General features: G+C 37.7%; 1 protein-coding gene across 4 annotated transcripts in view; it reads right to left on the reverse strand.

The window, feature by feature from the left end:
• The window catches only part of LOC100339238 (uncharacterized), a 212,952-nt gene that overhangs the window by 154,243 nt on the left and 41,230 nt on the right, over positions 1–17,479 (reverse strand). For 2 of the 4 annotated variants that reach the window (XR_016220166.1, XM_089312751.1), the window contains one exon: positions 1,467–1,917. The exons of the other annotated variants lie outside the window; for them this stretch is intronic. Coding sequence is in view for 1 of the 2 variants with exons in the window: in XM_089312751.1 (XP_089168877.1) it covers positions 1,909–1,917 (9 nt within the window). In the remaining variant the exon portion in view is untranslated. Of the gene's footprint in view, positions 1–1,466; positions 1,918–17,479 lie in introns of those variants that run through there. 4 annotated transcript variants of the gene reach the window in all.

The following is a 17,479-nucleotide window of genomic DNA, read 5'->3' on the forward strand; positions in this document are numbered from 1 at the left end:
CTCCTCTACACCTGCTTTTCTGAATCAGCGCATCTTACACCTTATGTTGAGTTGGAGAGAGAACATCTCCACTTCAGTCACAGAGAAGCTTGGGGAGTGAGCATGCGCCTTACTTGCCTTTCAGATTAATCTGTCTATTCACGAATTCTCAGGGCATACCTGTTGCCCTTGTGATCATAATTAACATCTTAATAACCTAGCTTGGTTTAATACCTACCTGATTTTAATAGCTTACAGAAACCTTGCTCCAATATATTTCCAAAGCCTTCAACATTCTTTGTACTATTGTCAGATACACTATGTATTTAAACACAATAAAGCCATCGATATAAATTTGTGAAAAAAGGCCATCCAGGTTTTTCAGCATGACACAGAAAGAACCACCCAAACACAAGGAGGAGGTCATAATATAAAATATATATGTCGAAATATAATGAATGTCCAGCAGCTGTGGGGAAGGAGGAAGCTACTCTCAGAGGAATTCTCCATGGAGAGAAGAAATAAAAAATTTTAAGAAAGAAAAAGGAAAAAAGAGAAAAAGGTCTGTTAGGCATTAACTCATTTTCTTATTGCTCTCACTGACATTTTTTAAGTTTATACAGGTTGCTCATGCATGTGAAGACTGTGTAGGAACAAAATGTTATTTGCTTATACCAAGTTTCGGCACTTGTGTTGCTTCTAAGACCCTAGTTAAAAGAACTGGCTCTCTGCAATCAGGAAGCAATGCCTGAATGTGCCTTTGAGATCCAAGGCTTTTCAAAAGGGGGCAGAGTGGGAACCCTGTAACTCAGACTAAAGGGGAAGCATAGATACTGGGTTTGTTTGCTTTTCGAAGAATTGGGATCTGGGTGAAACTCTGCAAGGAAGCTTATTCTTGCAATAGCAAACCAGAGACACAGGCCAATGGCCCCCCCCCCCCCCCCTTTTCAGGTCAAGCCAACTCAAAACTGTGACTTTCTGATGGTTTTGCTGAAAATGAATCACAAATTTAGGACTGAAATCTGTTTTCAACTTTCCTATTATAGTCATTAACATGTCTAAAAGTCATTAATTAGACTGAGTTTACACTTGTTTTGAGAAAGAGTTAAATACATATCCCATGAAAATTTGAAATATTCTGCAAAATGGTCTGAAACAGAGATCAGTTTTGTTCCTGCCCTAGTATTAATGTATTAGTCTTAATTTCCATACATTTACCATGTTGTTAAACAATGTTATAGAGCAGTACCAGTTGAAAGAAAAGGCATATGATAAAATGCTCTAACACTATGAAAAGCTTTTTTGATAGAAATGATTCTATTCAGACCTTTTTTATGCTACTGAAATCCCCGGGAGTTTTGTTTTCCTTGGTTTTCAGATAATAGAGTTTAATGCAACTGTGGATCACTGTACACAGAAAAATATTTTGACTGTGTCACCTCCACCCCAGAGCAGAATTCTCATACTCTATTTTTTATTTCCTTTATAACAATGCCATGCATTTACAATTTACTTGATTCACTCCATACAATTTTATGTATGTCACATAGTCTCTTGGGAGAAAGACCTTCACTGACAGAATTCTATGTCACATTTCTTGCTGAGATGTTTTTCCTAGTCCCTTTAACACTAGTCTTATTTTGTGAGTCTGTCAACACTATTAAAACATTTTTAGGGTCATTACACTAGCTATTTACTTGATGAATATAAAAGCAAACATTAAATTATATATTGGTGTTTCATATTCAAAAATAATATGTTTTCTTAAAACATGACAGTTTACTTTGAGTAACACACTGATTTCCTGTATCTTTCCTATCTATGAGGCTCCAGTTTAGTTGGCTGGTGGGATAACAGGCTGACATGTGTTGGTGAGTTAGAGCTCACTGGTGACGTATTTTCTTCTAGTCATTAAAAAGGGCCAACTTTTCAGCAGCACTACAAAAAACAAATGAAAGTAATTAGATAAATTCTAAATCTTCACTATAAAACAGCCATTTTGATGCAAGAGGACAAGTCATATAACAGAAGAGTACAATACAGGTAATGGCCACTCATGTAATTTGGTGATTCAGAATTTGATTATCTGTGATTAAGAAATTTGCATTACAAGTGAATATGGATGACTTTTTTTTTTTTTTTTGACAGGCAGAGTGGACAGTGAGAGAGAGAGAGACAGAGAGAAAGGTCTTCCTTTGCCGTTGGTTCACCCTCCAATGGCCGCCGCGGCTGACGCGCTGCGGCCGGCGCACCGCGCTGATCCGATGGCAGGAGCCAGGTGCTTTTCCTGTCTCCCAAGCACTTGGGCCATCCTCCACTGCACTCCCTAGCCACAGCAGAGAGCTGGCCTGCAAGAGGGGCAACCGGGACAGAATCCGGCACCCCGACCAGGACTAGAACCCGGTGTGCCGGCGCCGCAAGGCGGAGGATTAGCCTAGTGAGCCGCGGCGCCGGCCCATGGATGACTTTCAAGAAAGGTAAATCCTCTGTTCCTTCCCCTATATCTCAGGACATTTTGGGCAATGAAATAGAGTACGCTATTTTTATTTGGAAAGTCTGATCTTAAGCTAAGAATCACAAGGAAGGGAAACTTTTTTAGAAGTAAGCCAAACCAAAACCAAATAAAGAAAATAAAACCACACACATAGAATATAAAAATTTCAACACTGCTGAGACACACAGTGGAAACTTTGAGAGAAAGATCCACTGGCTACACTCCTTATAGCATCAATGTTTTTGCCAGCAACTTACCAATTAATATGTATAGATTTCTCCTTGTATTTTTTTCACTCTATTCTACCCCCTTTATAGATACTTAATACATATGGTCTTCCCATTTCAAACTAAAAAGAACTACATGAATCTCTTGGTCATTATCAATATCAAGTTATACCAGTATGATCCAGGGGAGAGAGTGTCAAAATAAGTAAGATACCAGTATAAGTCACAATATCTCCTACACAACATCTGGACTAATACAGCTACTTTCTTGCATCAAAACTTTAGTATAAACAAGAGGATGTTTTACTTTTGTCTTTCTACAACTGCTGAAATTTGTCTCAGTTTTATTTTTAATGCATAGAGCTTTAGAGAATTTCTCCTCCGATATGCTTTGTAAATGATCTCCACCCAGAATGTTTCTCCTGGAACGACTTTTCTTCTTCTAATTTCTCATTCTTTGAAACAAACCAAAGATTGATTTTGGTTCCAAAATTATGGTATAAACTTTTTATATATATTGAGCATGCCATTTTGACTTTATTATACTTCTTAAATAGGAAAATCATAATGGAAAATAGGCTTAAAGATTTTCAAAGTAAAATAGTATCGTCCTATTATTTCATAAAGTTCTATATCCAAAATCGAAAAGTGATTAACAAGAATTTTTAATTCTATGTCTTTTATATAAATGGATAATGAAAACACTTTTGAATTCTCTTAAAATACAGCATCAAGTTTTTATCCACTTTTGACTAAAGATTGATCTCTTTGGTAGATTATCAGCAAGTTTCCAGAAAGTCTTTACCACTTCACCACTTCTGGGGCACTGAGTGAATGTGGAGAAGTTTGGCAATATGAAAAGAGAATTCTGTTACCAAATCTGATGACCTTCCTTTTATTCCTGGCTCTGTCTTTAATTATGTCATCATGATCAAGTAGAATCTTCTCTTTTTCTTCAGCTATATTACATAAAGAATTTGACTACGTGATTGCTAGGATACATAAATTTTTAAAATGTTTTCCTTATTTCATCCCTTCAGTGATGTTTTAGAAATATTTTCAGTGCATACTCACACTCATTAGTTTATGAAGAAACTATAATAAAATATTGATATAGCTTGAAGATGACTTGACTCCTGAATTCATACTGGACTTTAAACTCTGAGTCACAAGTTAATGGTATGAAAAGGGTGGAAAACTTAACCCAAGGTGAGAAGGTAGGCCTAGCGGGAGGCTCTTTGATCATTGGAAGGTGTGTCCCTGAAAGCAGTCCTGTGAGAAGTTCTCAGAATACTTTGTTAACACCTCCTAAACTGTGATTTATTCAACAAAATTTAAGATTTTAGTTCTTTTTTCCCCAAAGATCATCTGTCATACACCAAAGATTAGTATATGATTTTTAAAAATCAAGGATTTCACTGTGCATTGAAATTCAGAAATAATTGCAATGAAGCAGAAGTAAAATTGTATATGTAATGCATACACCATGAGGGCATTTAAATAGGAGCACAAATGACCTCAGAGTGAGGAAATATGGTGATGGGTAAAGGGCATTTGCTACACCTAATAAGTGCCTAGTAGAAGTCTGATTCTACGTCTTTCTATAATTCCTGTCTCTTTATATGTTAGTGTAGTTTCGCTTTTAATTGCATCATTAGTCTTCACAATAGACATGAATGGGTTATATGTCATTTTTACTATATTGGGGCATCCTGAATTTATCTAGACAGTTACTCTGACAAGTGAGCTTTCTCTCTTCTGCTCTTTTAGTTTTCACACATTAGCATCTCTTCAAGTTTGAATAACACTTGAACATTTTTCACAGCACAGATTTACTGGTGTTAAATTCTTAGCTTTTGTTTGTGAATATCTTTATCTTTCATATTGAATGAATGGCTGTAATTTGCAAAATATTTTTGGCTGGCAGGTTCTTCCTTCTCACTGTAAAAGCCTCATCCCACTCCTTCCAACCCTGTATGGTTTCCTATGAGAAGTCAAGGTAGGTCTAATGGAATGTTATTTATCTTGAATGATTTAGATTCCTCTTGTTAAATTTCTGCTACTTTATTATAGTATATCTTGGGGTAGACTTGATTCCAAAGTTTCTATAAGTTTTCTTCATCCTTTCTGATTTTTAATTTATTTTTGCCTCCAGCTATGTACTTTCAAGTAGCCGATCTTTGAGCTCCCTGGTTCTTCTGTTTGATCTCTTCTGCTATCGGTGCCTCCGTGTATTTTTGTAGTTTCACTTAAAGTATTTTTCCTTAGTGTTAAGATATCCAAGTTTTTCTATTGTTTAAGTTTTGTTCAAAATTCTGTCCTCCAGGTCACAGATACTTTCTTCCACTTGGTCTATTCTGCTGTTAAAGCGCTCTTTTTATTTCACTGATTAAAGATTATTGTTTCCAAAATTTCTATTTGGTTCTTGATGAATTCTACCTCCTTAGTCATATTTTAATTCATGTCACTCATTGGTTTCCTCATCTTTTTAATCTTTCTGTATTCTCCTGTATCTCACCCAGTTTCCTTACAATCTTTACTTTGAATTCTGTATCTGTCATTTCATAGATTTCCTTCAGTTCAGGATCTTAGCTTATTGCTTTGGCTTGGTTTTAGGTGAGCCAAAGTGTGCAGGCTCTAATTTCTTTTGATTTAATCAATGTCAGCTGTGTCTATAAGCAACACAATAGTCTAATTTGCTGCATATAATAGGGATAGAAGTGTGGCTTTGAGATGAATAAGGATTTTCCCGAGTATGAGTCTTTGGACCACAGCAAGTTTGGTGTGAGTCTCCTTGGCAAATGTGATAGCCAAGTTCTTGTTCTTGGTACTGAGGGAGATAAAGGTGGCTGCCCCATTGTCCTACTGGTAAGCCTAAGTGCTGCTGGGACTTGTGGCTCCATTGCTGAGGCTCTAGGACTGTGTGATATGGATAGACCCTTCCTCAGGTCTTGCTGGGAGACTCCAACTGATTCTGTGGCTTATAATGCCAACAACCCTAGTCCTAGGACTAGAGGATATGTACTGAACCATTTTCAAGTCATCCAGAGTGACTACAAGTTATACAGATTTTACTCTGGAGGTTATGAGTCCGGAGAGGTGGAATGCAGGTAGGTTCTTCCCTATGTCCACCAGGTAGATTCCAGGGTTATTGAGAAATTTAGAACTAGTTGTTATAGTCCTAGTGTTGCAGGGTATGGTAGGATCTTCCAGGATAGGAGCTGATTTTTTATTCTGCTGCTGCTTGTGTTAGTTCCTAGAAGCCCATGGGAATCCCACTTATGTGTAATGTGTGAAAGTAGCTCTGGGGTTAATGATCCCAAACTCCCACAGGTGCAGGATATCTGTCCTTTGCCCCTCACATTGCCAGACTCAGACTGTGATGCTGGTGAGAGCAGAACAGAGGCACTCTGAACAGCTTTCACAGCTTTTCACTGTCTCATATGGTGTCTTGCTCTTGTTGGGGAAGGGAGGAAAGCAATATAGCTTCCCTGCTCCTAGTCTGGCAATTGCTCAGACCCTGGGTCAGCTCTCCAGGCTCAAGTAAAAGTCAGTGGGTGACTGTGAAACACCCTTGCAGCTAAAACTACAAGTGGCAAGGCATGTAGCAATTTCTTTCTCACTCGCTGCAGCAGTGTCTCTATCTTTTCTTCTCTTGTCCCATGGAGTATTGGTGGTTTTTTTTTTCAACTTCTTTGATGAAAATTTCCATCATTTAGACCCCTGGAAACATAGTCCTTCCTTTGCTCTTTTAACCCAGAGCAGCGTAAGTTAGTGTGGCTATATCTTATTTAGCCATTTTGTATTCCTCTCACTTGGGGTATTTTAATTTGAAAGATTTATATTTTGTTTTTTAATTACCTCCATCTCTGTCAATTCTCTATACAAGCATATTAAATTTTCTGTTTTCTCCTGAAGTTTGTTGTGTTTCCTTAAGACAGCTATTTTAAATTCTTCACTCAAGCATTTGAAAATGTCAGATCCTAGGAGGTTAGTTTCAGGTACTTTATTTTGTTCATTAGGTAAAGTCATGGTTCTTGATGCTCAAGAGTTCTTGATGCCTGGTGTCATTCAATGTCATCTCCCTTTAAGGGGTTTTTTATTTCAAATACTCTTGATATGACAATTTGTGGTTGTCTTTTCAGGAATTCTAAGCAGACCACTGATTTTCTGAGCCTGTAGACATTTCCACCTCTTCAGCACTAGATGGTGGCGTAAGTCAAGGTTTGGTTCAAGTCTGCCCTCACTGTGGTCTCTCCCTCAGTCTCAGAGGACATTCTGGGCTCATATTTGTTCCTAAAGTTGACATGCTGTTCAAAATGAACTGGCAACTGGCAAAGCACTTAAAAAGGGGGTAGTCTATTCCTAAAAACCTCCATCCTGGGCCTGGGCAGTCCCAGATACCCAGTTTTCCATCACCAATGTCATAATGATGGATCATGCCAGAAGCCCACAGCACACTGAATCAAGCACAGAGTGGGCAAAAGATAAAACCTACACTATTATGGTTTGTCTGCTGCTAAGATGGACTCACAAGGTTACTACAACTGGCCACAGTGATGCTTGGTGAAATATAAATATGATCAACTGGGGCCACAGTTCTCCACTTGGCATTGAGGCCCTACCCAAAGGTTATTAACCTGAGGACAGTGACTTTCAGGATATTTCCAGTGTTGAGTATTTTACCAGCCTGCCACTATTTTCCAACACACAATCCTGTGGTTCCTTGCAATCATCCCTAAAATGGGGAAAGGGTGATAAAGGCAGTGCCTCGGCCATCCGTGTTGGCACTTCCATTGGTTTCACAGCCTTTGGGTCTTAAAAGTCTAGGGCTGCATGCCAGGCCCATATGAGGCACGTAGTGATACAGAATAAAGTAGGCCCATATCCCTGGAGTTCAGATCTTTGCCTGATAGTGGGACAAGTCTGAAGGCTTCGTGTGCAGCAGTGTAAGGATAAACCTTTGAGCTTTCTTGGGTCCTTAGTCTCACAACAGTGGGTCTCGCTCTGAGGGCCAATACAATATCCTAAATTATATTTTCTGTCCTATTTCCCAGCTGCTAGAGTCTATCTCTGCTATATGTCAGAAGTTGGGGGAAAGTTGGTGGAGTCAATTCCTTAGCCACCAGTCTAAGGAGGTTCTACATACCAAGTTTGAAAGGCACAGACTTCAGCGTAGGAACGATAGGGCCCTGTTGTTTTAGGTTTTTTTAAAAATTTTTTTTTCTCTCAAGGTGGCCCCAGTACAAAATTGAGTTTTGGACTTTATTTATCCTCTCTTTCCCAAGTAGATGATGAGCTATCTTTCTCCATGCTTTGGTACTTACAGTGGAGAAGGGGTAGTACCAAACCAGGTACTGAGGTTATACACCTCGCTTCCACAGCTCTAGATGATTTGAATGATATATGGCTGTTCAAATTTGTGTATCTGTGGGCTGTTGCTAACCCAAGCATCTTAATCAGAGCTGTCACCTTGCCTTACCACTTTAAGTTCTTTATATACATGACTTAATTATTCATTTCTGTAATACCTTGAGGGTTGATACTATTAACTCCATTTTTCAAATTAGGAAACAGGATCATTAATGTTATAGTCTCTAGCTAAGATCCTGGAACTTCTAAATCTCTTTGCACTTAGAATAATAAGGATAATGAGAAAGCTCACTTTCCTAATTTTTATATACAACAGTAGTTCTTAAAAAGACAAGGTGGTTGTGCACAAAAATGTTTGAAACATTAAGAAACTGAAAAATAGGTGGCTATTTATCTGTCACAATGATTTAGAGAAAATTTAAGAAAACTGATATCTTGAATAGCAATAATAGAAATTAAATGTAAGGAACAAATATAAGAACTTTTGTAAAGGAGAGAGACATCAAGACATCACTCAACATGCAGGATAAAAGAGCTGAAACCAAAATGAAAGTCCATGGTTTAATGCTTAAAGAAATGAGATGATGTCACCATTGGCAGAAGTGAAAAATAGCTCTCATTGAATGAGGTGAGCAAGGATTTGGGATTGGTATAAATTTATTTTTCCATAACTCCATGGAAACTGTATAATGATTAATAATACTGACAGTTAATGATTTTCCCTTAATCACTAATTTCATATTAGATTTGAAATTGACTCATGCATTCCTGTTTAAGATGTTCTTAGTTTCTTGGATATATTTTTTTTCCCTAGAACCAATACTTTTAACTCTTCAGGATCAATCATTCAGTATGTAGCTATGATTTTTTAAAAAAGATTCTTAAAAGATTTTTTAAAAAAAGATTTCCTGTTTTGTTTCTAAGTCCAAAAAAAAAAAAGTAATACAGAAGAATATTACCAACAGAAGGAAATAAAAGCCTCCAAACAGGTTTAGAGAAGAAAAGAGTGGGACTATTTAAATAAGATATAACCATGTAAAAATTAGAATTTCCATTTTCAGCAATGACATTAGTGTCAGACTTGCATTTCATCTGTAAACAATTAGAAAATGAGGCACTATAAATGATAAGTTTCACGTGTTCTCTCTCATATGTGGAAGTTTGAAAATATCAATCTGAACTTACAACAGTGATTACTAGAGGCTGGAACGAGTGTGGGAAAGGAGAATAGAGAAAGGTCAGATAAAGGGCAGCAAAACATAGATAGAAGTAACAGGTCTTAGTGTTAGTACAGAGGCACAACAATAGATCACAAATGAACTAAAATTACTCCCAGGGAAAGGACAGTCTCTTCAATAAATGGTGTGGGGAAAATTGGAACTCCACGTGCAAAAGTATGAAATGAGACTGGTACCTTACTCCCTACACAAAAATCAACTCACAGTGAATCAAGGATCTAAACTTAAGACCTGAAACTATCAACTTACTAGAGAAAAATACAGGGGAAATGCTTCAAGATGTTGGACGAAACTCCAGAAACACAGGAAATAAAAGCAAAAATAGAAAAACTATATTACATCAAGGCAAGAAGCTTCTGCACAGCAAAGGAAACACTCAAAGCAAAAGGCAAGTAACAGAATAAATAAATGATATCTAGAAGATACAATGAGCAAGAAATACAACACTGAAAATAATAAATGGGCAAGGTACAAGAATAGGAAATTTTCAAAGGATGAAGTACAAAAAACAAACGTGAAAAAATGTTCAGGATCATTAGCCATCAGAGAAATGCTAACAAATACCACAATGAGGTATTACCTCACTCCAGCCAGAATGACTATCAGCCAAACATCAAAAATTAACAAATGTTTGTAAGGATGTGGGTAAAAATGTACTCTAATACACTGTAGGTGGGAATGTAAACTGGTACAGTCATATGGAATAGATCTTCCATATGATCCAACTATCCCACTCCTGGGAATATACACAAAGGAATTGGAATCAGTATATGAAAGAATTATCTGTACTCCCATACACACACACACGCACATATACGTATACATACATATATATATATATACACATATACATACATACTTATGTATGTATATGTGCGTGTGTGTGTGTGTATATATATATACATATACACAGCAGCTCAATTCACAATAGGAGGATATGGAATCAACCCAAATATCCACCAGCTGATGACTGGTTAAAGAAAATGTGGTATATACACATGCCGCATTACTCAGCCATAGTAAGAATGAAATCCTGACTTTTGCTCACAAAATGGATACAACTGCAGATCATTGTGCTTAGTGAACCCAGACCCAAAAAGACAAATATCACATGTTTTCTCTGATTTGTGTTACATAATATACAGAGTAATAAATTAGTATATTTAGAGAAATTTACATATTTTGATTTGTCTGTAGTCTTGCTGAACTGTGGTCTTTCTTAGTTTTCACTTGTCAAAGTCTATATTTAGTGGAGCATTAAGTCTTTGATAAAGTAAATAAATGATGTTATCACAAAGATGAGAGAAACAAAGGAAGAAAGAGAGGGGGGGAGAGGGAGGGGAGCGGAGAGGAAAGGAAGTATCATTATATACTTAGTATTGTATCTATGAACTGTGTTCTTTTAATATTACATTGTTCTTTTAATATTAAAAATATAAAACTATGGTCTAAATGGGACTAAATGTTCATACTGATTTTGTTCATAATTTCAGATTTTCTGATCTTCACTGAGAATTTTTTTTTATTTTGAGGAGTATTAACTAGTTGAACACTGAATACAGGGGACATTTTAAGTAAATCAATTTTCCCAAATAAAAAATTTCTGAAACATTTCCCAATTTGATGAAATCTATGATTCTTTACCAAGGCAGAAAAAACATGAAAAAATTGTATCAAGACACACATATTAAATTTTTTGCAAAAGCATAACAAAGAGCAATGTTTTTAAAGCAAAGGGGAAAAGATAATAAAGTCTGGGAGAAAAGTAAAGAATAATCACATACTTTTTGCCAGAAACAGTGCAAAGAAGAAAGCAATGTCCTGCCTTCATAGGAAATTTGCTTTAAATATTTTCAAATAAATTGTTAATACTACTACTAGTTTTAATGATTTTGTGACTATTTTAAAATTTACTTTTGTATGAGTAAAAATACTGAACATATTTCATTTAATTATTATTTATAGTCCTGCTCAACTATTTTTTTTTTTTACTTTTTATTTGTTGACCTCTTTATTTAGTGGAGTATTAATTCTTTGACTTTACTGTAAATTAAAAATGTTATCTCAAAATATTAAGTTTAACAAAGTGCCATTATATACATATTGAAACTATCTTTCAAAGTAAAATCAAATGGAGATTTTTCAAATAAATAAGACCTGATAAAAATTTTTCTAGCATTCTTAAATCATAAGAAATTATAAGTTTTTGCAGTTGAAGAAAAAGAACATTTTATGGAAACTCTGATCAAGAAAAATAGTATATATGTAACATAAAATAACATTTAATCTAAGTATTTCTGTAAAAGAAAGTTTACTGTTTAAAAAGATAATATGATATGAAGTTTATAAGGTACATCAAAGCAAAAAGGAAATACAACTATACCAAAAAGAACTAGAAGGGCTAACATAAATACTTTTGCAAAGATCTTATATTATTCATGAAATAATGCATTATTTTAAAATAGGCTGTAATAAGTTAGTTTTTAATACAATCCAAATACTACCAAGAAAATGTAATTCAGTACTATGATAGAATCTTAAAATATGAAGGTATTTCAAAAAGTTTATACACAGCTAATATTACACTTTTGTTGCAAAAGTTGAAATCCATGCATAGATTTTTTTTTTTTTGACAGGCAGAGTGGACAGTGAGAGAGAGCGAGACAGAGAGAAAGGTCTTCCTTTTGCCGTTGGTTCACCCTCCAATGGCCGCCGCGGCAGGCGCACTGTCACCGGCGTACCGCGTTGATCCGATGGCAGGAGCCAGGTGCTTCTCCTGGTCTCCCACGGGGTGCAGGGCCCAAACACTTGGGTCATCTTCCACTGCACTCCTGGGCCACAGCAGAGAGCTGGCCTGGAAGAAGAGCAACCGGGACAGGATCCGGCGCCCCGACTGGGACTAGAACCCAGTGTGCCTGCGCCGCGAGGCGGAAGATTAGCCTAGTGAGCCGTGGCACCGGCCCCATGCATAGATTTTCATAATATGCATTTTCATGAATTTTTGAAGCATCCTCACATAAATAATCCCAAGGAAGGCAAGATAAGTGATAGATTGATCTTATTTGGACTTTGCCCAATCAGCCATGAAAAAGAAATACCACCTTTCATGAAAAACCTGTTTATGAAAGTGAAAGAATAAATCAACATTTTCAACTTACATAATTAAGACCAGAACCACCTGATAAACAGAAAAAGATAGTGTTAGAAAATACTTGGGACTGGTACTGTGGTATAGCAGTTAAAGCTGCCATCTGCGGTGCCATATGGGCACTTGTTCAAGTCCTGGCTGCTCCACTTTCCATCCTGCTCCCTGCTAATTTGCCTGGGAAAGCAGCAGAACATGGCAAAATGGCTTGAGCCCCTGTACCCAGGTGAGATATTTTGAAGAAGCTCCTGGCTTCAGAGGAGCCCAGCTACGGCCATTCCAACCATGTGGAGAGTGAATCAGCAGATGGAAGACCTCTCTTCCTCTCTCTCCCCTTCTCTTTCTATAACTGAGTTTCAAATAAATACACCATCTCTCATGAATATCAAATGAATAATCCTCAGAGAATTTTGTTGCCAAGTTGAAGGAATGTATAAAAAATACATCATGCCTGAGTGGAATTAAACCAGGACTTAAAATTTGATTTATTGTTTGAAAAAAATCAGTCGATGCACTTCACTATTTCATCAGAATAAAGGATAAAAATATGATCATCTCTATAGATGTAGATAAGATGAATTTCATTAAATACTTTATTTGTGATTTCCTGGAGTAGAAGAGCACTTTATCAACTTGGTACAGTTTACCCATAGAATGATTGCCCAGTTACCATTACATTTAATGGTGAAAGACTGAATACCTCTTACTAAAGCACAAACAAGGCAAATATATTTATGTTCATCACATATTTAGCATTGACTGAAGGTAACAGTTACAACAAGAACAAAACAAATGACACTCCAATAATCTGAAACAAAGGGAGTAAAATTAATTTTTGCAGATTATATGACTATGTATGGAAAGAATCTTAATGAATGTGAAAACAAAACTTCCTAGAACCAGTGAGTGAATTTAGAAAGGTTACAGGCTACAAGACAGAAATACAGAAAACCAAAACAAAAAACTCCAAAATCAAAACAACAACAACAAAAAGCAACAAACCAATAGCTGTATATATTGGCAATAAAGATTTGGGAAACAGAAATTAAAAGCAGGCTGGCGCTGCAGCTCACTAGGCTAATCCTCTGCCTTGCGGCGCCGGCACACCGGGTTCTAGTCCCGGTCGGGGTGCCGGATCCTGTCCCGGTTGCCCCTCTTCCAGGCCAGCTCTCTGCTGTGGCCAGGGAGTGCAGTGGAGGATGGCCCAAGTGCTTGGGCCCTGCACCCCATAGGAGACCAGGATAAGTACCTGGCTCCTGCCACTGGATCAGCGCGGTGTGCTGGCCTCGGCGGCCATTGGAGGGTGAACCAACGGCAAAGGAAGACCTTTCTTTCTGTCTCTCTCTCTCACTGTCCACTCTGCCTGTCCAAAAAAGAAATTAAAAGCAATATCATTCACCACAATATCAGGAAATCAGAAATACTTAGGGATATGTTATTTTCAAATGTGTGCAAGTCCTGTACACTAAAATCTATGGAAATTTATTTAGAAATTAAAGAGAATATAAATTAACTTAGAGATCTAACATTCATACATTTGATGGTCTTATATTGTTAAGCTACGATTTCTTCATAGATTGAAAGATAGTTTCCATGCTGTCTTCATAAAAATGTATTTTAGCTACATTTGTGGAAGTTGAAGCCACACTAAAATTCATATGGAAATACAAAACATCTAAAGAAGACACACTGGTTTTGAATAGAAAAAAAGAAAGATTGCTATCAAGCTACAGTATCTAAGACTGTTATGTCAGAATGGCAGGATAATCAGAACTCTAAATTTGGCCACTTATTTAAAACAATTTTTTAAAGATTCGTTTATTTTATTTGAAAGGCAGAGTTACAGAAAGAGAGGAGAGACACAGAGCGAAGTTTTCCATCTGCTGGTTTACTCCCCAAATGGCCCCAACAGCTGGTCTGAAGGCAGGAACCTGGAGCTTCTTGCAATCTCCTTACATTGGTACAGGGGCCCAAGCACTTGTACCATCCTCCGCCACTTTCCCAGGCCCATCAGCAGGGAGCTGGTTGGGAAGTGGGGCAGCCACAAGGGATGCAGGAACCACAGTCGGCAGCTTTGCCCGCTACACCACAGCGGGGGCCCCCTCTTGATTTTTTAGCTTTCTCAGCTCTCTTGCATGCACAACTAATGTTATCACATTTCCTTGACAGAGCTTTTTAAAAATAAGAAAAACAAACACCAGCTCTGAGTTTAATATTTTCTACGAACAACATTCACTAACAATATGCTTGTTGACATTCCGTCCTAGGGACATCAAATGTAACACAGGAGACAATGCTCAGTTTATCGAAGATTCCATTTTTATGGGAGGCCAAGTGTTGTTGGGCCATATTATGCCACTTTCATTGAGATGGCACTTCACTCTGAATTGTTCCTGAACTACTGCCACCATGTGAATTTGGCTTGAATATGCTCACATGCTAGAGGCTTGGTGAAAACCTGAGAGGTAGGAACTAGTGCAAGGTGGTTACATCACTGGGAGTGCCAACTGTGGATAGGATTAATGTTCTCATAGTTAGTTCTCATGAAGTTGGGTCATTATAAAGTGAGGTCATCTCACTGCTGGACTCTTTCTGCATACAACTGTTTCTCTTTCTGCTTCTCTGCCATGTTGTAAAATAGCAGAGGAAGACTTCACCCAAGTCTGAAAAGGTGAGGCTTCCTGAACTTGGATTTTCAGCCTCCAAAACAGTGAGCTAAGTAAACCTTCTTTGTAAAACACATAGTCTCAGGTATTTTGTTCCAACAGCAGAAAATGGACTAACGCAACCATCAATGGGAAAGTGGTAAACTACAAATGTTCCGTGGGCTACTCTGTCAACTCCATGAGCCCTGTGTATTTTTTTCTTCAGCTCCTGGAGTCCTTTAAGTTGGGCCAGCTTTCACTTTCCCACTGACAACTATGTTTCCTTAGTCACTGTGACTGCCTGCAGTGAAGCAAGGAGAGGGCCAGCTTGGCTGCTCGGCCCCGCCCTGCTGTGAACGTGGGAAGGAGTGGCGAAGTAGCGGTAGAGGTAGCAGTAAAGGCAGGAGGAGCCCCAGTTTGCAGCCTCCCTTGAGCACCCCCTTTACGCAAGATGTCACCCACTGGCATCTCTGAATTATGTCTCCCTTATGCCATTTCTTTAATCCTTCAAGGAAAGAACGAACACAGGAATGTTTCTTGGGTAGAATCTGAACAATTAGTGGTTTCCCGTTACCTACTTAGGGCTTTGGAATATGTATTCTGATTGCAAAGACGACTTCATAGCCAGACATACGATGATATTTTTTTTTTAAATTGTCAAGCCACATTATGTGGTTGAAGATAAAGAGAACTTAGAAAAACAAACAAAAAACCCTCAAATTATTTTAACTCCTGCAATAAGAAATAAGAAATTTGCAAATTAAGAAAAAACTGTTATTGTTTGATAAGCCCTACTTTTACTCTCAAATTCATTTAACTGCTTGACATATAATTTAACACTTAAATAATTTAACAAAAATGAATTATATTTAATTATTATTTAACAATGTAGCTTATTTAATAATATGTATAGAGCATTACTTCTCTGCGTAGACATGTTTTTCACCAGTACTCAATTAATACTGAAAAGAAATCATTCAGGGCCAGTGCTGTGGCACAGCGGGTTAAAGCCGCTGCCTGCAGCACTGGCATCCCATATGTGCACTGGTTCAAGCTCCAGCTGTTTCACTTCCAATCCAGCTCTCTGCTTTGGCTAGCAAGCAATATAAGATGGCAAAAGTGCTTGAGACCCTGAACCCATGTGGGAGACTGGGAAGAGGCTCTTGGCTCCTCACTTTGAATCAGCTCAGCTCTGGCCTTTGCAATCATTTGAGGAGTGAACCAGTGGATAGAAGACCTCTCTCTGGCTCTGCCTTTGCATAACACACTCTCTTTTTTTATTAGACATGCAGAATTAGACAGTGAGAGAAAGACAGAGAGAAAGGTCTTCCTTCCGTTGGTTCACCCCCCAAATGGCTGCTATGGCCGGCACGCTACGCTGATCCAAAGCCAGGAGCCAGGTGCTTCTTCCTGGTCTCCCATACTGGTTCAGGGGCCCAAGCACTTGGGCCATCCTTCACTGCCCTCCCGGGCCACAGCAGAGAGCTGGACTGGAAGAGGAGCAACCAGGACTAGAACCCAGTGCCCATGTGGGATGCCGGCACTGCAGGTGGAGGATTAACCAAGTGAACCACGGCACTGGCCCCTCTCTAACTCTTTCAAATAAATTTTTTTAAAGAAATCATTTGATAACTTCCATAATTTATGATTGACTGATTCATGAATTAACAATTTGCTTAGCAATTTAGAGGGCATAATGATCAAAGAACAATCTGATAACTGCTCAGTGTAAAGTGCTGTCCATTAGTAAAACTAATGAAAATAACTTGATAAATATTCCAGTTAGCAAGATTACATGTTTTCAAATGTGTGCTTGAGCATGAAAAAAGGTAGATATATCAAGCCTTTAACATTTCCTTTTTTTCTGAAGTAGCTCCATGATTCGGGGGTTGGTTAGCTCAATACAGAGAACAAAGAGAAAACAAACAAAATGGCACTTACCACCAAAGCCAATACTCATTGCATAATGGTTATAAGCAAGGATATTAATTTTTGTGCTACTCACTTTTCTTTAGCATGTAAACCAAAGCTACTAACTGGACTTGAGGTATATATACAACACATACACAAGCTTATGTAAAACACTTTATTAGTCATGTTAAATTTTAAAATATTGGAAAACAAGTATCTGATTTGTATTTTGACTTAATGGAACAAGATAACAATATTCAACTAGGGAGGGCTAAACTGATACCAAAGCTCTTATAAGTTCAAAATGCATTCCTTTCTCTTTGCACTTATCACAGGCTACACAATGTCCCGAGAGCTTTCATTATGAAAAAAATGTCAGTCACAGCTTGAATAACTTACTTTGGAAGGACTAATGAGAAAGTAAATTAAAAACAAAGATGAAGTCTCACCTTCCAAACAAGTGGTCT

Source organism: Oryctolagus cuniculus, chromosome 14 (genome assembly GCF_051225735.1).
Source record: "Oryctolagus cuniculus isolate XC-2025 breed Fujian yellow rabbit chromosome 14, ASM5122573v1, whole genome shotgun sequence".
NCBI classification, from domain to species: Eukaryota; Metazoa; Chordata; class Mammalia; order Lagomorpha; family Leporidae; genus Oryctolagus; species Oryctolagus cuniculus.